Source organism: Rhineura floridana, chromosome 8 (assembly GCF_030035675.1).
Source record: "Rhineura floridana isolate rRhiFlo1 chromosome 8, rRhiFlo1.hap2, whole genome shotgun sequence".
Classification (NCBI taxonomy): domain Eukaryota; kingdom Metazoa; phylum Chordata; class Lepidosauria; order Squamata; family Rhineuridae; genus Rhineura; species Rhineura floridana.
This window is the reverse complement of record NC_084487.1, coordinates 12,040,366-12,062,709: the sequence shown is the minus strand read 5'-3', so window position 1 is coordinate 12,062,709 and position 22,344 is coordinate 12,040,366. Positions and strand designations below refer to the sequence as shown.

At 43.1% G+C, this 22,344-nt stretch overlaps 1 protein-coding gene across 3 annotated transcripts in view; it reads right to left on the bottom strand.

Annotated features, from left to right (window-relative positions):
* The window catches only part of LOC133390207 (transcription initiation factor TFIID subunit 3-like), an 87,655-nt gene that overhangs the window by 33,719 nt on the left and 31,592 nt on the right, over positions 1-22,344 (bottom strand). For 2 of the 3 annotated variants that reach the window (XM_061638299.1, XM_061638301.1), the window contains exons 2-3: positions 11,194-12,992; positions 3,565-3,650 (exon numbers count right to left, since the gene is read on the bottom strand). In XM_061638299.1, coding sequence (XP_061494283.1) covers positions 3,565-3,650; positions 11,194-12,942 — 1,835 coding nt within the window. In that variant the 5' untranslated portion in view covers positions 12,943-12,992. The remainder of the gene's footprint in view (positions 1-3,564; positions 3,651-11,193; positions 12,993-22,344) is intronic. The other variant, XM_061638300.1, reaches the window with a different exon arrangement.

The window sequence follows — 22,344 nt, the reverse complement described above, 5'->3', positions numbered from 1 at the left end:
TTAATTTTCTAGAAATAATTGTACTTGTGGGGCAGCACCTGGTTATGGACTAAACCTGCTCTTTGCTATGGGAGAAGGAGCAAGTTTTTCTCTTCCCAGATTGCAGCCCATTTACTTTGTCCAACAGAATTCATTAGGATCCATTAAGGGTCAAAGCCTGCTTCCACATTCATATCCAGAACTGGAGTTCAATTTCTTGGTCATGCTAGAGTGCTGAACTGGTAGACAGTAGGGCCCCGCTTTACAGCGCTTCACTTTACGGTGCTTCGCTAATGCAGCAGTCTCAATTAGACACAATTAGACTAAAGCCCCACTAATATGGTGCTTGTTCCGCTTTTACAGCGGTTTTCGGGCGTCGCACGCCATTTTATTCAATGAGTTCCGCTTTTCGGCGGGGGTCTGGAATGTAACCTGCCGTATGAGTGGGGCCCTACTGTATACATATTGCTACCCTAATCTCCTTTGGGAGAAGTGTTGGCAGGCTGGCTACAAGCCTATAAACCTGAGAGAGTCTCTACCCCAACATGGCCTACATGATTTTTTAGACGGCTTCAGTTTCGTTCATTTTGCAAAGAGGCTGTTTGAGACCTGATGGAAAAAGTACCTGAAAGAGCTCAGGTTGTCATCTCAACTGAGAGGATATTGCCAATCGTACGCACAAGACATGGCATTTAGCAAATCAGTCAATGCAATCTCCAAAGCATTTATACAGCGCATTACAGTAATCCAAACTGGAGGTTACCAGTGCATGGACAACAGTGGCCAGGCTATCTGGGTCCAGAAACGGCTGGAGCTGTTTTACCAGCCGAAGTTGGTAAAGGGCACTCCTAGTCACTGAGGTCACCTGGGCCTCTAGCAACAAAGATGGATCCAGGAGCACCCCCAGACTATGGACCTGCTCTTTCAGAGGGAGTACGACCCCATCCAAAACAGGCAACTGAACAATTATCCAAACATGGGAACCACCAACCGACAGTGCCTGATGAGCCTCACAGCACATCTTTCGCCACTTGCACTCTAGCCATTGTCTAGCCTGTTTCATTGCCCTTAGTTCACTGGTGTACCAAGATGCAAAGTGAACTCCAGAACGCCGGAGAGCGTGCTCAAAGGGAACCATGTAAAGAGTCTGATGCATCTCATTGTTTCACAGCGTGACAAGGGCTTCAACAGGGCATTCAGGAATCCAGTGGATTCCATTAGTCTCCAGGGGTGAACCACCTTAATCTGTCTACCATCCCTGCAGGGAAGGACTGGAGCCATAAGTCTAAACTTCACCAGAAAGTGGTCTGACCATGACAATCGAGTGGCAATTGTAAATGTTTGGCCCTCACGAGCAGAGCCCACTGTTCAAATCTTATCAAGCTAGCTATAAAGTGAATACCACCACTTGCCTTCACAAAAGACAAGCCCATTGCCGTGACCATATGACTCACAATAGGTACTGAAATTAAGGAAGGGCACCTGCCTGATCCAATCGGTGTTGGATTCTCCTGTGAGGCTTTTGTTCAGAAAGGTATAAAAACTGGACTCCAAGAGCCATGTTCTGGGTTCTGAATTCTGGGTCCTGGTTGTCCGGTTCCACTATGAAATCACCTGCTGAATCACTGTACTGGTTATCCAGTTCTACTCTGCTGAATATCACTCTATCTGAAATCACCCGCTGAATCACTTAGCCCACCAGAACCCACTCCTTCACTGGACCTCTGCTGCTGACACAGAGGTCCCCGCTTGCTGAAGCTGCGTTAAAAGTCCTTTTCAGAGCTCCACTACTTTTCCTGCTTTCCCCGGACCTTTGCTAGCCAAAGCAGATATCCAAGAAGCCATTTCAGGGCCTGCCTGCCTGCTGCATTTGCTGTTTTCCTGACCTAAGAATTTCAACATGCCCCAGTTCTACTTCCAGATTGCCCACCAGGGCTGCAAAAGTTACATCCTGCTCGCTATCCTGTCTTCTGGAGATCCTTTGCCTACAAACTGTAGCCTCCACATCTGCTCCCTCTTCCTCTCTTTGACTGTGTGCGACTGTGTTTCATAGGCCAATCTCTGGTCCTCCCTGCCCAGCTGTGCATGACTGAGGCCTTGTCTGAAAAATGAGACCAGAGAGAGAGAAAGGGCAGGCTAGTGTGCCTTCCTCAGTTGTGCAGAACTCACCCCCCCATTTCCTCTTATGCCTTGGGTGCTTGCTCCTTCACATGTGTGTATGTTGAGGGTGTGTGTTTAGTTATGATTAAGATTGTTTAGTTAATTCCCTCACACATATTGTTACTGAGCTATCCCTATTGATGTTAATAGCTATGCATTATTGCTGAGCTATTCCCCATTGAAGTGTTAAATGTGTATATCTTCATTCTGTGTATGCTCAATAAATATCCCCATTTCTAGACCTGCATGAGTGTACGTTACTGGGTAAACTGCCAAGACGCACTATTGCCAATGTCTAAAGATGCTAATTCACAAGACTCCTAGAATGTGTGAACATGAAACAAAGGGTGGGATATAAATTCAATAAATAATATATGTATGCACACTGGCTGTTTTGGAACACAAGCTACTGATTGCATGGTCAGTGGATGCAGAGAAGTTGCCCAGGCATGTTTTTGTGACTTTCACCCAGGTGTCCTCTGAGCTGCTTTAGCTGCAGCAAAACAATCACATGGAATGGGAATGGGTTTAAATGTAATGCCATATAAGGCAACTGCAATTGCACCATATATGAAAGGCAGTAAACACTGAAGTGGCAAGAAGGGCTCACCCTTTGGGAAGGGATCCATCTAAGAACTCCCTGGTGAGCAGAAGGGAACAGAAAACTCTGCTGCTGGGAAGTGGTATTTTAGAATTCTTATATGGCTCCCCACCATACCTCAAGATTAATGAACGTGTAATATCTAGTTGATGTGATTTTATACAAATATTTCCCTGTTGCATTCTGTATGAGTGCACTCAGTTTGCTTCCGATTCTGCTTACTTTTAGCGGTGGAATGAAGTTTCAAGCAGTGGTTTGAATTTTTCACACCTGACATCACATAGGATGTCAAGCCAGGGAAAGGTGAGAGTGGTTTGCCCAAAACGGCCTGAAGGGCCAACCTCCAAGGCCTGGCGGGCCTAATTCGGCCCATGGGCTAGACATTCCCTGCCACGCATTAACCTTTAAACCAAATGGGATGGACATTTACTTTCTGTCTCATGAAAGCTGTACTGCCACACTTCATTTCTCAAAAACTCTAGGCACTTAGTACTTCAAGTAAGAGATCTTGCTTAATGTCCTTGCATGTGTATAAGGAGAGACAAACAGAAGCCCTGAATTTATATGCAGGCTGCACTAGTGGAGACTTTGGATTATCCCCTGGAGTAATAGAAAGGATCTATTCAGATGCAAAATTTTAAAAGTTTTTAATCATGACAGAAACTAATCAGCACGCACATTTGTTAAGGAAATATGTTCATTAAAAAATGGGAACTAATTTATTAAATGGGATTGGCCACAACCAGGAAATAAAGAAATCTGATAACACCACACCAAGCCCCCTCCCCCCACAATTTTATCAAATGGGTTTACTTTGTACTTACATCTTGTCCTGACCAGCCCCCACTCTCAGTGTCAGCCTGGGAATCACAGGAGACGGCGCAGGAACAACGGGTTCCACTTTGATCTGCTAAAGGGAACACATTTAATTGTTAAACGTGCTGCATCTCCTAAAGAGATATTTAACACTGACAGTGGAACTATGTAGGATTTTTTTTCTTTGAGAAAGAATCCATCTAACTTTACCACAGAACAGGTTCCACTTAAGGGAGCAATCCAAACCCAAGATTCACTGAGATGAGCATGCTAGAATTGGGTAGTTCTCCAGTTGAGTGAGCTGAATGCTGGCTCAGCCGGGGCTATGCCAGCAATAAGTCCCTCATTCTGGTCCAGCTGAGGCAGGCATAAGTCTCCAAAAAGATGTATTCTGGGGGTGCGGCGTGCAGGGGGAACTTATACCGGATACTAACTCCGTTCAGCTCAGTTACATGCCCAGGCAACCCAGCGGAACTTACACCAGTAAAAAAGGGTGGCACAAGTAAAATTTTTTTTGTAAAGGCTTGTTTTCCCTCTGCCAAACTTGGACCAGCTCAGCCAGCCATAGCTTTGCTCTTGGACAGGGTTTGGATCTGGCATACTTTACACCAGCTTAACTGAAGTTGGCCTAAATTACAGTGACTTCCCATACTTAGGATTGCTCCCTAAAATGAAAGAAGGCTGCTTGAGAGATTTTGCAGTGTCCCATTTACTATCTACCACAATATAGTTTGGCATGATATTTTCCTGGGGTTCCTTCTATCTCGTTGTATTTATCTGACACTGCACTGGGTAAATGAACAGACAGTGCCACCCCAAAGATTTTTTTGCACCTGGAAGCAGAGCCCAAATGCCTGGTCTGAAATGGAGCCTAAATAAAAAAAACCCTACGGTAAACACTTTAGAAGGTCTTGCTGCAACATTCAGAACCTCCTTACCCCAGTTCAGTTCAAAATGTCCAGAATGGCTCATAAGTAAACTCAATGTGCATCCTCATAAAAATAAAATAAACTGGCACCGCCAAATAAAGAGAGAGCAGGATGATGGGGGGGAAAAACAGAATTAATTGTTAGCTAAAACTAGCTACGTGGCATACTGGAAGGCAAATAAAAAGGTCTTTGCTTGGTGTCAAAAGGATAAACAGGTTTGGCAGAGGAGGGGAAGGTGGAGCATCTGCTTTCAATGAAGAAGGCCCTAGTTTCAATCCCTGGCATCTTCAGTTAGGAGAAGGGAAAAAAAGGGGGGGAACCCCCAAGATGCCAAAAAGTGTATTTACGAGAATAATTCCAAAGCAGTTTATTAAAAAAAACAAGCCCAACGCGTTTCGGCCACTTTATATTTTGGCCTTTGTCAGGGGCGAAGATGGAAAGTAACTTTTGCTGAAGAGATTTCAAACAGTATAGCTAAAGGTTCTTTGTAAAAGGAAAGTCTCCGAGTGCAAAGGTTTTACAAAGAACCTTTAGCTATACTGTTTGAAATCTCTTCAGCAAAAGTTACTTTCCATCTTCGCCCCTGACGAAGGCCAAAATATAAAGTGGCCGAAACGCGTTGGGCTTGTTTTTTTTAATAAACTGCTTTGGAATTATTCTCATAAATACACTTTTTGGCATCTTGGGGGTTCCCCCCCTTTTTTTCCTTCCTCTGATGAACTAGATGCCATCCACCTTCGCTGCACATCTTCAGTTAGGGACAGAAGACACTCCTGCCTGAAAGCCTGGAGCATCACTATCAGACAGTGTAGACAATACTGAGGTAGATGGATCAGTGGTCTGATTCGGCATAAGGCAGCTTCCTATGGCACCATCCCAGCCTCCCTGGGGACGGCATCCCACATACTGGGTGCCACAACTGAAAAGGCCCTCTCGGTCACCACCTACTTAACTCCAGAAGGCAAGGGAGTCAGAAGAAAACCTCAAAAGAATTCCAAGTAGTAGACTGAAGCTGAAACACAGCTGAAACTGATACACTAGGTCTTTAAAAATCTACCAGCACTTGAAGGGCCTTGAACTTGTTTATTTGTGGAAGCCATTCTGGCTCTGGCATGTTCGGCTACAAGGGAATATTTCATGTTATATTTCTAAGTGTTTTTTTTTTAAAGAAATATTGATGATGGCCTTTCCTTCTACTAACGAGTGGTAGTTTTTCTCTCTCAGTTCTTTATGTCTTTACATTTAAAACTGTGTCTTTCCTGAAGAATCCTCAGAAGGCACCTTCACCAATATTTTGCAATATGGTATTCAAAGCAGTGGAGGCTCGTCCATCAGGGCACACAGGGCACTGCCCCACTAACCTCAGTCAACCTTCAGCCAGCCCCCACCTGCCTGCCTTCTTACTCACAACAAGCCCAAGGAGTGGCACTGCTTGTCGGCTTCCTCCTCCTCAAGTCTGTGTTGTCCTTGTAGAACTCAGCAAGGGTAAAGAGGATGGGGACAAAACCAGAATGAGTTGGTTGTGCCTGTCATTGGCTCTGGCTCCACATTCTGTTGGGCTCCCTGAATTCCGCCCCACCACTCCCAATGGGCACCAGCCATCACTGATTCCATGGTAATTGGCTGAGAGCCTGTTAATAATTCAGTAAGGAGCCCTAATAAACATCATTTATCTCCTTCCTCTCAGTCTTGGCTTTGTGATTAAATGCAGACATTCACAAAGGAGGCTAGATTTGTACATCATTGTTTGTTATTTATTCAGTGTGCCATATAACAGCAGTGGGAAAGATAATCTAGTGTTCTGTTTCAACAACAGCCAGCCCTGTTGCATTTGTGCCCGGCATGAAAATGGTGGCCTTCCTATCTTGTTTGCTCCCCGCAACTGGTATTCAGAGGTATACTGCCTCTGTATATGAAAGTTCCATTTGGCTATTATAGCTAGTACTCATCATTTGTCTGATGTATGATTATATTCTTTGTGGAAAGCCCCAAGGAAGGATGTGTGGAGTTTATCCCAATCTCTCAATGAGAGCTTGAGTTTGGTTGGGGAGTAGGGTTGCTGCACATGAACACACATCTATGTGATTGGTGTGTGGGAGACAAGGCACTTGCTATAGTACTGTTCTGTTGTGGGTATTTCTTTTGGAGAAATCTGGTATCCTGGCTATGCATTTTAATGGATTGATTTGAGGGAATGATTACTAAGCATGTGTGTGTGTCTTGGTGGTGTGAATGTAATAATGTTCACTTTACTTTTTAGCTGCTAATTTATAATTGTTTGATTGATGATTTGCTAATTATATTAGCAAATATAAATATTTTTTAAAGATGCTTTGTCTTAACGGTTGTTCTGTTTTCATATATTTTAAAGTCTGCTTTTATGATGTGTAAAAGTGTTTTAGTGCTTTTGTTTGCTGCCCTGGGCTCCTAGTGGGAGAAAGGGAGGGATATAAATCAAATAAATTAAATAAAACAAATAAATAATAATAAATATATTATACAACTTGTGTGCTGTTGTATGTGACATTGTATTATGCTGCTGTTGTTTACTGTTTGTAAGCCACTTTGGGATTCACTTGAATAGAAAGTGGCATAGAACTGCAATCACTCAGTCATCAATAGTCCTACCGAACATGAATTTGTCAACCTTATTAAAAACCATCTAAGCTAGTAGCTATCACCAGTCCTTGTGATAGTGAATTCCATAAGTTACACAAATGGTGAAACACTTCCTTTTGAGCCTTCAGGATCTGCAGCTATTCAGCTTCCAGAGGTAAAGCTCTAGTAAAATGCAATAGGGAGAAAAATGCATGACTGTATGTTAACATTTAGTTGGCATCTTAAACGCTGCCTCATGTATGTTGCTTTATCATGCTCTGCGGCCACAAAAGATACCACTGTATGAACAATGCTAGGAACATTTAACGAATAAATTTAAAGTATCAAAATTAGTTGCAGCAGACGTTCTGTCTAATCAGAAAAAATATTTTAACAGAAATCATGTTTTGATTTTTTTCAAAAAATGTCTAGTTTTCAAGTATGGAGACCCACTTGAAAGTTTGCTTACTTATGGGGTTAACTTTTGGGTCATCCTGCCGCAATCTGGAAAGGAAAGGCTCCAAACGGTAATTTGATCATTTGCATTTAATAAAAAACTGGAAGGTTAGAAGAACCTGTGTGGGTGGGTGCGTGGGTGTGAGTGTACACACGCATGTGTTTCGGAGAGAAAATATATGAGGGCAAGTGCAAGACATGGACCTTTTTTCTTTTAAAGGGATGTTAAAGAACATGAGCTTTCTGTGGTTAAAAATTAAAGAGCTGCAATTCTGGAGTAATGCTGGAAATTCGGGCCAGCAGAAGAGCATTTACAGTGGATTACTAAGCCTCCCAAATCACCAAAGAGGTAAAGTCCAGCAATATAAAACTTCTTTGTAGCTAACTAAAAATACATTGTCAGTGGATTTGTCCAGTTCTATGTATAAGCAATACTTCTTTCACCTGAACTAATACTAGTAGTCATATAAGCCCCTTATTGCCATGTGCTGCATTTTTTTTTTTTTTTGCTAATCTTCAGGGATTTAGCTTCTTTGCCACATACCTCAGGGCACCAACTGATAAAGCTCTAACTCTCCGTTTTTCCAGGACACCAGCGGAGCGGCCTTGCAAAAAATGAAAATCACTCAAGAGATTTAAAAGGGGGGAAATTTATTTTCAAAATCCTGACTTGCAGCAAAGAGGCGGACTTTTTCCACCTCTTTTTTTTTTAAGGCTTATCTGTCTAGATCAGTTTAAATTTTAATTCTATCTAGGGACTCTTTCATGCAGTCTAGCTTTAAAGTTTATCTTTCGACAGGGACTTTTCACCAAGGTAACAGGAAGGTTTGTCCATGTAATCTGACCAAGCTTATGTTGCTTTCCTTACAATACAATATATTTTAGGGCTACAAAGAATATACTTTAATAGGTTATAAAGCTGCATTACAGTCCTAATTTTATGTTAAATTCTAAAAAAACAGGAGACAAAAACTAGACAAGAACTAGTTATGGAATGAGAGGAATGGAGTGGTTTCATTTTGTTCTATATTCATTAGAATCATTTGAGAGTTTGTTCACATGGTACAGCCCCTCTTGCAGTATTGGGTTAATATGTGAAAATACTGTGGTTATGATCAGTTATGCAAAAACTAGTCACCCACAGATATTTTTTAATATGTGGTCTCCTACTAGGTAGGCATAATTCTCTACCTAGTTTGGGTATTATCAGGACTTAAAGAACGATTTCCTACCCTGAAGCTTGCAACCTTAAAATAAATAAATAAAAAGAGATCATGGAGACAGAGACCAATGGCTGCGGTGGATGGAAAAAGGGGAAGGTCGGAAAATATGAGCATGCAGTTACCAAAACCCAAATGACCTTATTTTCTCACTAAGGGAATCACCTCTTCATCCACCTTCTCCTCAGTAGCCTGCCTACCCTTGAGATGGAACAAACTTGCCCTTCCTAACCCTGTTCTTTCCCCAGTCCTCTTTTCTCAAATTCTCCTGGGCTTTTTGTACAATCTACTCCCCTTCACAGAGAGGAGTGCTGCCTCCCTGAAATCAGGAACAAGACAATCATGAAAATTCAGACGCCTCTCGCTAATCTATCTCCCTTCAGTCCCCATTGCAGATGGTTAGGCTGCAGGGGAAGTTTTACTAACTAACACAAACAATTGTTATTGATATTAGTTACCTGGTTCGCATACAACATGAAACCATGGTTTAGTGCTAAGTGATGGAGCGTACGCAGGGCATGAGAGTAATGTGATTCCCCCATCCTGTCTCTTCCTCGCAACAGGACCAGGAGGACTTGTATCGGGTTTGGTCCCACTGTTAAAGAATCTCAGCTTAGCATCAATGTACAAACTAGGGATCCTGGTTTAAAATAATTGTTGGTTTAATAATGCATGGTTTGAAGTGGACTTATCAAGAAACTTATTGAGTGTTTTAAATTAGGATGACTAAACTGAGATTCTTTGAAAGTGAAACAGGGAAAGCAGGTGTGTGTGTGTGTGTGTGTGGAAGCCCAGGGCTTCACTCAAGCTCATGGAGGCTCGTCCACGTAATGTTAAACCACAGTTTAGCATTATGTGTGAGCACAGCACATGTAACAAAGCTGGTATGAATTAATTTCTACAGATAAGCACATAGTTGGCTAGTTTACACACTGAAGAATACTCAAGGGTATAATATCTCTTACTCTTAAAAGCAAGTGCATCACAACCCCAAACTGTACATCTGAACAAGACTCAATAATTCCTTGCTGAAATCATTTTCCAGTTTTCTAGGGGAAAATCTACCGCAACCACAAAATTTAATTTCTAACACCTCTCTCAGGGTTGAAAACATATTTTTCACAACGTGGGTTTATGATTTCATTTCCCTCCGCTTTTGGCATGGTGAACTGATAAGGTCAGCAGAGGGAGCCCAGTTCATAGTTCCACCATGCTTAGAAGTTTGTAGAGGATGGTGGTGGCCCAGAAGGACATTCACTGTGACAACCCCTAAACTATAACTGGCACCTTCATTACGTAGCTTTCATCATATGCTGAAGACATACCTCTTTACGCTGGCCTTTTACAATGGAAAGATATATATTTTAGGATCCATCCTATTCTTGTGACTATAAATTGCTGTATCTATTGCCCAATGTATCAACCTTATCAACATAAGAAACATCATCTTGTCCAGTGTCTACTCTGACTGGCAGGGGCTCTTCAAAGTCTGAGGCAGGTGGTCTTCCCAGTTTTGCTACCTGAAATCCTTTTAATAGGAGATCCTTTTCTAACAGGGGATTGAAACTGGGACCTTCCTGTATGCAAAGCAATGCGGTACCACTCAGCTACGGACCTTTGTTATATATTGGGATTCCAACTGCTCTAAAACCTCAGCATATAGAGAGCAATCTAATGCCAGGGAAAAGTGACGGCTTGATGTAAATAGAGATGATTAATTTATGAAATTGGCATGCAGGACAGACAATGTAAAAGACCTTTCTGAGATACAGTGCTGGACCACTGAAAAGATAAGAGATAATAAATAAAATTTCCTTGCCTCCGACCACTGAGTTGTCTTCCTGTCCAAATTTAGATTGCATGCTTTTTTGTGCATGCAACTTCAAATAGTGCTTTGAAAACTGATGTGGTCCCCTTGAACTAATAGCACATAATGCTCAGAGAAGACCCATTGAAATGGATGAACCTGTTAGTCACGTCATGTCCATTAACTTCAATGAGTCTACTCTGAGTAGGACATGTGTTGAATACCATCATTTATCTTTAAATATTTTATTGTTTCAGTACATTATCAAATATATCGTTAGACATTGCTCCAACATAATTCTGTTATTGTGAGGAAAGCTGAGCAATATTATTATTGTTATTAGTTGCTTGCTACCCAAAGTGCCTCACAACACTGTTAAAAACAACTCCATCATTCCATAAAAAAGCAAAACAACAAAACGGCAACCACCACCACCACCTCTACACAGCCACAGAAAGCTTTGGCAAGCACACTAATACCAAACAGTATCATCCTAGGCTGCAATCCAATACACACTTACCTAGGAGTAAGTCCCATTGAACTCCTCCCTGGGGAGTGCATTCTACAGATGGGGGAGTCACAACTGAACAATAAAGAACCCCCCCCCCAAATATCCCAACAGCTTACTTTTTCATGTTTGTGTTTCTCTTTTTCCTTTTCTTTCTTCTCCCTCTCCTTCTTCTCTTTTTCCTTCTCCTTCTTCTCCTTCTCTTTGTCCTTCTCCCTCTCTTTCTTCTTCTTCTTCTCCTTTTTGTCTTTCTTCTTTTCTTTGGGCTTCTCTTTCTCCTCAAACAGCTTGTCGGGAAGCATTGTCGAGAGAGCTGGTAGCAGCGATGGGAGTTTCATGGCAGCTGGGGTGCTAAACAAGGGCAAGGACAGGTCTTTGGGAGGCAAAACAAGAGGGGTCGATGAAGCTTTACTCTTTTCTTTATTTTTATCTTTCACTTTCTCTTTGTCTTTCTTCTCTTTCTCTTTCTTGCCTTTCTCTTTGTCTTTCTTCTTGTCTTTATGCTTCTCTCGCTCTTTTTTGGAACTGCCATCTTTTACCTTCACTTTTGGGTCATCATCAAAGTCTTTAATTTTGAACTTGTAGGGATCCAAATTGTCATCTCTGATCAGGTCCTTCCATGGAAATTTCCCTTCTTTGCCTCCATCCTTGTCTTTATCCTTGTTTTTCTCCTTGTCTTTGTTCTTGTCTTTGCTCTTCTCCTTGTCTTTGTTCTTCTCCTTCTTTTTCATTTTCGTCTTCAGCTCTTTTTTCAGCTTCTTTTTGACTTCTGCTGAGGAAGCCAGCTTAGTCTTCTCCTCGTAAACTTTGAGCAGAGGCTCTGGAGTTGGTGGAGAAGCAGAAGGAGATGAGAAATAAGGAAAGTTTGCAGGTAAATTAGCAGGCGGGCCCATATTTGCCTTTCGAATGACCTCGTCTATTGAATCATCCATTGTCCATGAGATGTCTGAACTTGACGTTCCACCAGAGGGAGGAACTGGGGTGCTTCCTGCTTTATTTAAGCTGCTGTTGGCTGAAATAGAAGCTTTAGGGATTGTGGTCTCTGACACAGAAAGTCTTTTTGGGCTGGTGAAAATATCTCCTTCTGATTCTGACCCTGAGGAAAACTCAAACGGGTCTGGGTCCCGTTCGGCACATGCACGGGCAATCACAGCATCAATGGAATCATCTATTGTCTTGTCAAGCACTACCACTTTCTTTGCTGGATTCTCACTGTTTGGTTTCCCGGGGTCAGCTGGGGTTGGCCCTTGTTTTATTTGGATATTCTCTTTCCCCATCTTTTCACTTAATGCTGCCAAGGGGGTTCTGCTTGGTGTCTCCTGCTTAATCGCTGCTTGAGGGACATGAACCGGAACCTTTGGACTCTTAGGGCTTCTGGGGCTCTTGGATCGGCCTGGGGATTTCTTCTCTTTCGGTCCAGTTTTTGGTGAGCGAATGGGGCTCCCACTAACTGCTGGTGATGGAGGAACTTTGGGCATTTTAGTTTTCTGCCCTGGAGAGTTTGTTTTCACCTTTGCTTTAGGTGTCAATGCTCTTGATTCCAATGGTTTGGAAACCGGCAACTGTGATTTTGCAATGGGAGCCAGTATGGGCGGTTCCGGAGAGGGAGGAACCAGATCAGCATTATCCTGAACGCAAACTGGGGAAAGCATTGGTGGCACCTTTTGGGCATTAATTGAACTAAGAGGCTCACGTGGTTCCACTGTCCCATCTGAGGTATCCCCTTTTATGCTACCTAGTTTTGGCCGCTTCATGGCAGGCATTTCCTCAGATTCGGGACTTTCTAGTGGTCTCTTACTTAAGTAATTTTCATCATTAATAGCCTCATCTTCTTCCATTTCTCCCTCTTCCTCCAAAGGAACTTGCATGGCTTCTGCTGAAGTTCCTCCATCAGTTGGTACCTGTTCCTCCTCTTCCTCTGTTTTGAGAAACAAGAGAAGGGAAACTTATTAGCTCGCTTAAAACAACAACATAGCTTGCTATAGGGAGAGTTACAAAGCATTTCCCTACCATAAATATGCAGATTAAATTATATATAACAGAAGGTTCCTGCTTAATATTTATTTATAAAAATTAGATTTGTTTCATATTTTCAAATAAACACATTCCCAAATGGAGGCCCAGGAACAATTTGACAATTGCTATCCTTCTCTTCAGTGGGGTTGGGCTGTCCTTTCTGAAACAGAAGCACCGCCACACTGGCATTCATCTACCATGTCAGCTGGAGCCAACTGGAGTACCTCCCCCACCTCTATGTGATTCCCTAACTGTTCCTTTGGTGCAAATAGCCTGATCAGAGGAGATATGCTAGGTGTGGTAGATTTGCACGCAGACGGCCAAGACAAATTTCTTTCTTTGTCTTTTTTTCTTAGCCTTCAAGACCATTTCTTTCTTTAAAAAACATTATTTTTACCAAGTTTCATTAAAGCTATATGTCAAGTAGCAATTAATGAAAGGGGAAAATAATGGACCAAATAAACAGAAGCAAAACATAAACAACTCCAGTTTGTAACTGGGTGTTGTATCCAGAGGTGGGTGAATGGTCTTCCGCTAGAGCAACAAGACTTCCCATTTTTCTCCTAGGAACATAGGAAGCTGCCTTATACTGCTCTCCTCTCCCTGTGCCCCCCACCTATTCCAGAGGGTCCCCCAATCCTCTGGAGCAGATTTTGAAGGTGTGTGGGAGGCAGCAGGGGAGTGCAATCGGGATTCTGTTGTGCAAATCTATGGTGCGGCCGTATTTGGAATATTGTGCATAGTTCTGGTTACCTCAGCTAAAAAAGTGTATTACAGAGCTAGAAAGGATTCAGAAAAGGGAAACCAAAGTGGTCAAGGGGTTGGAGCACCTCCCCTATGAGGAAAAACTGGATGCAACCCTGAGAGTATATGTACACCGCTGCAAGAAAACACAAGCAGATGGAAATACCATTTGTCGTCTGGTCCTGTCAACTGGAATAAAATGTTTGCTAAAATTGGGCACCTTTTGTTTTATGTGCAAGTATGTAGTTTTTAAAAGCAACATAGCTACATGGGGTTGTATTCAATGTTAGTCACACTCAGGAGAAGACCCACTGAAATTAAAGAACAAGACTAACTTAGGTCTATTCATTTCTGTGGATCTACTCGGAGAAGAACTTAGCTGGCTACAACCCATGGTTCAATCACATAATGACTTCCTAGCTCTACTACTGTTACATAATCTCTGCATATTGATTTACCCAACTTCAAAGAGGAGTAAAGGCCTTTTCTGCTTTCACTTTAGCAATATGGGAGCTGGTGAAGTACATGCTCCTCTTTCGCTTACTTAAATAGAGGCCCTTATTATCCTTTTCCATCAAGCTGCTTTTGAAGCTTAGGAACCGCAAAACGTTTAAAAACTCCTGAATAAAAGTAACCTGTAGATGCTATTAGTGAGGAATACCCAGAATTAGCTGGTTTTTGGAAGTTGGTTGTGAGGAAGAAAGAGCATGCAATGCTGTTATTTTAACAAACATTTTTAAAAAATAAAATATTATTCTGAAACTGTGCAGTCTTCCTTTACTCTGAACCCAACTTAAAGAATCATTTGGAAGAGTTTCCTTTCAGGCTATGGGAGGGAATCCCCCCCCCCTAAAATGTGTCAATGCCTCAGTTTGGGAGAGTTGAGTCAAGAGCCCTGGGCTGAAGCATGGATGTGTGCCAGCATCACAAATTAAGTAAAATGAGCTAAAAAGTCGAGCTTTTGCCAAGGCCCAGAGGATTTGCAGCAGGCAGTCCAGAGTGGAGACTTTGCCCGAGGATAAAGCCTTAGCCTTCTGTGGAAAACAGAAGAGTGTTAGGCAGTTCAGTTTTGCTTGGATGGCCATGCACATTTCTGTCTCTTAAAAAAAAGAAGCAGCAAATCACTCCTGAGTCGTCACCTGCTACCGATAGGCTGAACTGCCAGTTTTTGCGCTGCAGGTTTCACAAATCTGGTTCAATCGTTATCTGATCTATTATGGGAATGAAATATGTTTCCTTCCCCGATAATGGTATGAATTAAGAGAAAAACGAGTACAATTCGTTTTCAAATTTATGGTTGTCAGCTTCAAAGCTATAGACAGCAGCCCAATGCAGGGCTGGAAAAATACCACACAGTTCCCTGCATCAAATTCTAAGGGGCCCAAACTATAATTTTTCTGGCCTCAGAAATTACCTCTGATCACCTCCAAGAAGTGTTCAATAGCTAATTCCCACCGCCCAAATATAATGGCTGTACACCAAGAGTTATTAACAAGTTCTCTATAAGGTACTGCAGACAGATGTTGAACACATTTGTAGGTGTAGGGAAGCTATGAAGAGATTAGTATTCACATTGCCTGGCCCAGACTGAGGCCTAGTTCTCACAAGAGCAGCTGAAGAGGTAAACCTCTTTCTGGGCTGCCATCACTTCATATTAAAGGTGAGTGTTCACATGATAATGTTTTTTCACAGCAAAATAAACAAATGCATTTTTTTTATTTATAGAATTGATAGGCCATTCTATAACCAATGCTCTGCAGGTGGCTATAGATACATCTGTGCACATGGAAAACCAGATGTCAAGGGAAAGACTAGGTTAGACCTCTTTTTCCTGACATGCTAGTTTTCAGGGTGCAGGAAATTTTGTTGGATGCAGGAGCATTCAGTCTTATGAGCCCCCCACCTGCAGTCTGCAGCCCCCAAACATGTTTAGCTCCTTATCTGCTCTTTGTGAGTTCTAGGCCTGCACAATTGTTCATTACCACTCTTTGGTACCCAAGACAGCTGATAAATATTTTCAAGCCATATTGCTAAAATCCAGCAATCTCACAGTAGCTCACAAGATGTCAGTTACCTGGGAAATCTGACCTAGCTGTCAGGAGAGGAAACGTGGCCCTAATGAAGTGCCTCATCCTTCCTAAAGGTCTGAGTTTCTCCATTACTAAAACAGAATAGTTTGAGCAAGCCAAATGTTAGCCTATTATTAGTGATGCTGCAGCCGGGGGGGGGGGCGCTTCTCAACCCACTTGCTGCAGTCCCTCATGGACAAACTTCGGAGGTGCCAGTGGTGGGCGAGGCCAAAAGCAAAAGTGTGTGGGACAACGGGGGAGACTCGGGCTACATTCTGGTCATGCAAAAATCAGACATTTACTTACACACACACACACCTCCCTGCCTCCCTCCTTCCAGGTAGGAAGGAGGCATTATTCTGGATCATGCACACATTTTAATCAGGCAAAAGCACTCAAAGACGGCAGAAGCAAGGCTGGTGAGGACTGTGGTTTAGTGGCAATTCAAAGTATTTTGCGTATAAAGAGACTCATTTTGAAGGACAAAAAATGGAAATGGGCTGCCTTCAAGTCGATCCCGACTTATGGCAACCCTACGAATAGGGTTTTCGTGGTAAGCGGTATTCAGAGGTGGTTTATCTCCCCCTTTGTGTCCGAATCTTTCCATAGGATTGCCCAGTCTCAACGCTGCAGCGATGGCAGAAGACAGAGCTAGAAGATGTCTCCTCTCTGCAAAAATTTGTAAGTGTGCAGGACCTCCCTTGGGACCTGTTAAAATGGAAATGGTCTGCCTTCAAGTCGATCGGACCCTGTGAATAGGGCTTTCATGGTAAGCGGTATTCAGAGGTGGTTTACCATTGCCTTCCTCTGAGGCTGAGAGGCAGTGACTGGCCCAAGGTCACCCAGAGAGCTTCATGGCTGTGTGGGGATTCGAACCCTGGTCTCCCAGGTCATAGTCCAACACGCTGACCAATACACCACACTGGCTGAAGCAGCCCTAAAACCAGGGCTGGAATCCTCACTACTGATCCAATAACTTGCTGTGTGAACAGGGACACATGTATCGTAATAGTAAAATATAGTTTTGACAGCAACTGTTACACACAATTCTGTTTTCTCAAATCTTTCCATCTTGTTCAAAATCAATTTACCCTCTAGAGATTTGCCGTATCATCAGAATTCCTACAAACTGTTTCTCCAGGCATACCTAATATGGCTACCATATTTAGCCTCAAACGAATGCATTATCTCTCAGCATCAAGCAGATTATGGCTTATAATTGTAAGATCTAGAAACTCTAATTATATCTTTAAAGATTTAATTCTCAAGAACTGCCTCAAACATTATTAAGAGGCAGATTATACATTTATAAGTAACAGGCATATCCCAGATTCTGAACTGCCCTTGCAAATTTTTTAAAAATGTTACTTATTAATTAAAACATTTATATCGTACCCTTACGGTGCAAACGCAAACATGCCCTCCAACATTTCACTGATGAAATAAGAAGTATGTCTCCATATTTCTAATACCCCTATTTCCATACCTAACCTAGTCTCACTGCTTAAGCACTCCTTCTTCTCCAGCTCCCTTCCACCCATATTTGCACACTGCTAAAGGCTTTTCCCCACTTGCTATATACTGAGTTCATTTAGTTTGCAATCGCCTGTAAAATATTGGCTTCTGAAAGCAGAGTGCCAGTAAACTGATCAGAGGAGTTTCCTTTTATTTATACCCTGCTTTTTGCCTGTTTAAAGCCTGTAAAAAGAATGTACTGTATGCTTCCACAATAGATCTGGCTTTACTTTATTACAGAAGAGCTGCATCTCTACATTATTCAGTAAGAAACATTGTTATTGGATTGGTAGTTACAGTCTTTGGGATGGGGAGAAAGAAGGAAGGTACAAACTTGTGCACTAAAAAAAAAAAAAAGGCTTCCCCAGAATCTTCCCCAAATAAGGACAGTGTTTTACCAGGACCAGGTACAGTAAACAAGGACTGTCTGTCCATAATGAATAGGGCAATTGGAGCATATGTGAATTCCCCCCCCCTTCTTCTATGTGTGTGTATTTGAACATAAAAATATAGAAATAAAAATGGAAATGGACTGCCTTCAAGTCGATCCTGACTTATGGTGACCTTATGAATAGGGTTTTCATGGTAAGGGGTATTCAGAGGTGGTTTACCATTGCCTTCCTCTGAGGCTGAAAGGCAGTGACTGGCCCAAGGTCACCCAGTGAGCTTCATGGCTGTGTGGGGAATTGAACCCTGGTCTCCCAGGTCATAGTCCAACACTCTAACCACTATGCCACACTACAGAAATAAACCTCCCTTTTAAATGTGCCTTTCTGTCTTTATTTTTACACTGAAAGTAAAGGCACAGGTATGCTTTTTTGGAAAAGGCTTAGCCTTACTTTGAGCATCCTTTAGACATTAAAGCAGCATAAAACAATAATAATGAAAAACAAGAACACAACTTTAGCCTTGCAGATCAAAATTCAGGAGCACATGAATATTTTTCTTGGCTCTCACCTTTTGCCTAAAGAGAAGCAGGACATTCAGACAAAGACCTAACTTTGGGAAGGAGGTTTTCAACTACAGGAAACTAAGAGAATGAACCATGTTTAAAACATCACTATCAACAACATCAGAAGTTGACATTTCCTAACTTTCAAAGGAAAAAAAAGAGGAAATCCTTCTAGAATAAGACACTGTCCTACAATGTACAATACCTCTACTTCAGCAATTTCCTGAATTCCACAAAGGCTGGGTTAAGTGAACAAGTGACTCTTTCCCCTCCAACTCCCATCACAACACAGCACAGCCAGGTAACAACTAGAGGGAGGGCCTACACACACCGTTGAGATTTCCAAGTGCTATCATGGCAGCATGGAACAAAGCCATGGCACACTGGCACACAGTTCTGGTTGCCTAACCTGAAAAAGGATATTGTAGAGTTGGAAAAGGTTCAAGAAAAGGCAACAAAATGATCACAGTAATGGGGCAACCCCCCTATGAGAAAAGGATGTTGCATTTGGGCCTTTTCAGTTTAGAGAAAAGGCGACTAAGAGGTGACATGATAGAAGTGTATAAAATTATGCATGGCATGGAGAGAACAGATAGAGAGAAGTTCTCCCTCTCTCATAACCCTAGAATGTGTGGACATCCAATGAAGCTGAATGTTGGAAGATTCAGGACAGGCGAAAGAGAGTACTTCTTCACGCAACACGTAAACTATGGAATTCGCTTCCACAGCAGGCAGTGATGGCCACCAACCTAGATGGCTTTAAAAGAGATTTAGACAAGTTCATGGAGCATAAGGCTATCCATGGCTACTAGCCATGATGGCTACGCTCCACCTCCATGGTTGAAGGCAGGGTGCTTCTGAATACCAGTTGCTGGAAACCGCAGGAGAAAACAGTGCTCTTGCACTCAGGTCCTGCTTGCAGGCTTCCCATGGGCATCTGGCTGGCCGCTGTGAGAACAGGGTGCTGGACTACATGGGCCGTTGGCCAGACTCAGCAGGCTCTTCTTATGTTCCTGAATCACCGTAGTAACAAATGAAGGGGACTTTGGCTTCTCAGAATGCCAGCTGATTGATTGGCAACTACTGTGACAGGGAGATGTTAGATTGTAACAGCTAAGACACTGAGCGGTGAATTGGGACGCTTCTGGCTTGAATCCCATCGCTGTCACCACGAATTTATCAAGCTGTCTAAAGGAAGGCATGCTCTCTCAGCCTCATCTCCTCATCTGCAGCACAGGAGAGCTACTACTGACCTACCTTACACAGGGTTGTTAAAAGGATCACAAGACAATGTGAAGTTCTTTGAACACTCTAAGGCACCCTTTCAATTTTTTAAAATAATAATAATAATAATAATAATAATAATAATAATTTATTTATTAAATTTCTTAGTCGCCCATCTGGCTGGTTCTCCAGCCACTCTGGGCGACGTACAAATTAGTATATCAGTGCAATAAACATTAGAATCTGAGCCAATAATAATAATAAAATCTATCTACACATCTAATAACACAGCAATCCAGTAAACATTAAAATCTACACCAATAATAATAATAATAATAATAAAATCTAATCCTCCCCAAAGGCCTGCTTGAAGAGCCAGGTTTTCACGGCCTGGCGGAAACTCATTATAGAGGGGGCAAGGCAGAGATCATTAGGGAGGGAGTTCCACAGGGTGGGGGCCACAACTGAAAAAGCCCTATTTCTAGTCCTCACCAGTCTGGCTGTTTTGACTGATGGGATAGAGAGAAGGTCTTTTGAGGCTGATTTTGTTAGGTGGCATAACTGATGATGCTGGAGGCGCTCCTTCAGATAGACTGGGCCAAAACCGTACAGGGATTTAAAGGTCAAAACCAACACCTTGAATTGGGCCCGGTAAGCCACCAGTAGCCAGTGTAGTTCTTTTAACACTGGAGTTATGTGATCCCACCGGCAGCTGCCTTTAATCAGGTGCACCGCCGCATTCTGTACCAGTTGCAATTTCTGGACCGATTTCATGGGTAGCCCCACGTAGAGTGCATTACGATAGTCTAAGCGAGAGGAGACCAAGGCATGTACCACCGATGGGAGCAGATGATTGGGGAGGTAGGGGTGCTGCCTCCGTATCAGATGGAGTTGATACAATGCTGCCCGGCTCACAGCCGAGACCTGAACTTCCATGGACAGTTGGGAGTCAAGAATGACCCCCAGGCTGTGGACCTGGTCTTTCAGGGGCAATCATACCCCATTAAGCACCAGGTCGAGATCCCTTAACCTTCCCTTGTCTCCCACGAACAGTACTTCGGTTTTGTCAGGGTTCAGTTTCAGCTTATTCCTTCCCATCCAGCCACTCACCGACTCCAGGCACTTGGACAGGGTTTCTACAGTCGACCTTGGTGAAGATTTAAATGAGAGATAGAGCTCCGTGTCATCCGCATATTGGTGACACTGCAGCTCAAATCTCCTGATGATAGCCCCCAGCGGCTTTATATAGATGTTAAATAGCATCGGGGAGAGGATGGAACCCTGCAGCACCCCACAAGTGAGAGGCCAAGGGTCCAAAACCTCATCCCCCAATGCTACTCTTTGGTGCCTATCAGAGAGGAAGGAACAGAACCACTGCAGTACAGTGCCCCCTATGCCTAACCCCTCCAGGCAATACAAAAGGATACCGTGGTCAATGTGATGTTCCTATATTAATGTATATATGGTAAGTGTTGGTTGTTTAGAAGATACATGGTAAGTGGAGTGAAAGAGGAGGGGGAGTGAATGGGCAGTAGAATGCTAGATGATTGGCTGAGTGTTTAAAATGGCTGAACGTATAAAAGGAAGAGTGAGAGTGGAATCTGTGTGGTGGATGAGGTGAAACTGAGTGGGTTGTTTGGTGGGTTTGAGAGAGTGGTTTGCCAGGAGAGAGTGGAGAAGGAGGGGGGTGGAGTTCGGATTAGTATTGAGTAAAACCATATGCTTATGTGCCTTAAGAAGAGATCTTGTTAATCTTGTTAGCTTTGTTATCTTTAATAAATACTTAATTTGGTTTACCAAAGGCCTGATCCTTGGCTGGGGTTTCATAGACCAGAAGGGAGGGTAAGGTAATGACCAAGGCTGAAGGGGAACTGTAACAAATGGTGGCAGCGGTGAAGAGAATAACGATACCAGTATTCAGAGTCTCTGGGAATACTAGTATTAGGACGTGACTGGTGGTTGCCTAGCAGGGGGATCTGTTGAGATCTGTGCTAGAGCGGGGAGAGAAAAAATAAAATAAAGGACAGTCCGGACTGGTGGAGTCCCTGGTGGTGCCTAGAGACAGGCAGTAACCACGAGCAGGTAGGAACCTGACAGGGAGAGCCAGGGAAGGGCTGTCACAGTCAACGGTATCAAAAGCCGCTGAGAGATTCAGGAGGACGAGGAAGGTGCATTCACCCCTATCCAACGCTCTCCTTATATCATCCACCAAGGTGACCAAGGCTGTTTCAGTCCCATGTCCAGGCCTGAAGCCAGACTGAAATGGATCCAGATAATCCGCTTCCTCCAAGCATGCTTGCAACTGCTTTGCCAACACCTGCTCCACTGCCTTGCCCAAGAATAGTAAATTTGAGACTGGGCGAAAGTTATTCAAATCCTGGGGATCCAAGGAGGGCTTCTTTAAGATTGGTTTTATTACTGCCTTCTTGAGAGCTGATGGCATCATGCCCTCTTCCAAGGACGCATTTACCACCGCCTTGATCCCCTCGCCCAGTCTGTTCTTGCAGCTCGTAATGAGTCACGATGAGCAAGGGTCGAGTAGGCAGGTGGTTGGCCTTAAGGTTGAAAGCACCTTGTCCACTTCCTCGGAAGGGAGAAGCTGGAACCGATTCCACACTACCGGAAAACCATTGGCCGCCTCTGGCTCACTCACTGTATCCACAGTGTGCGGAATCGCACTCTTTAGACGATCGATTTTATCTGCAAAGTGTTTTGCAAATTCATCACAGGATGTCTTGGAATGTCCCATT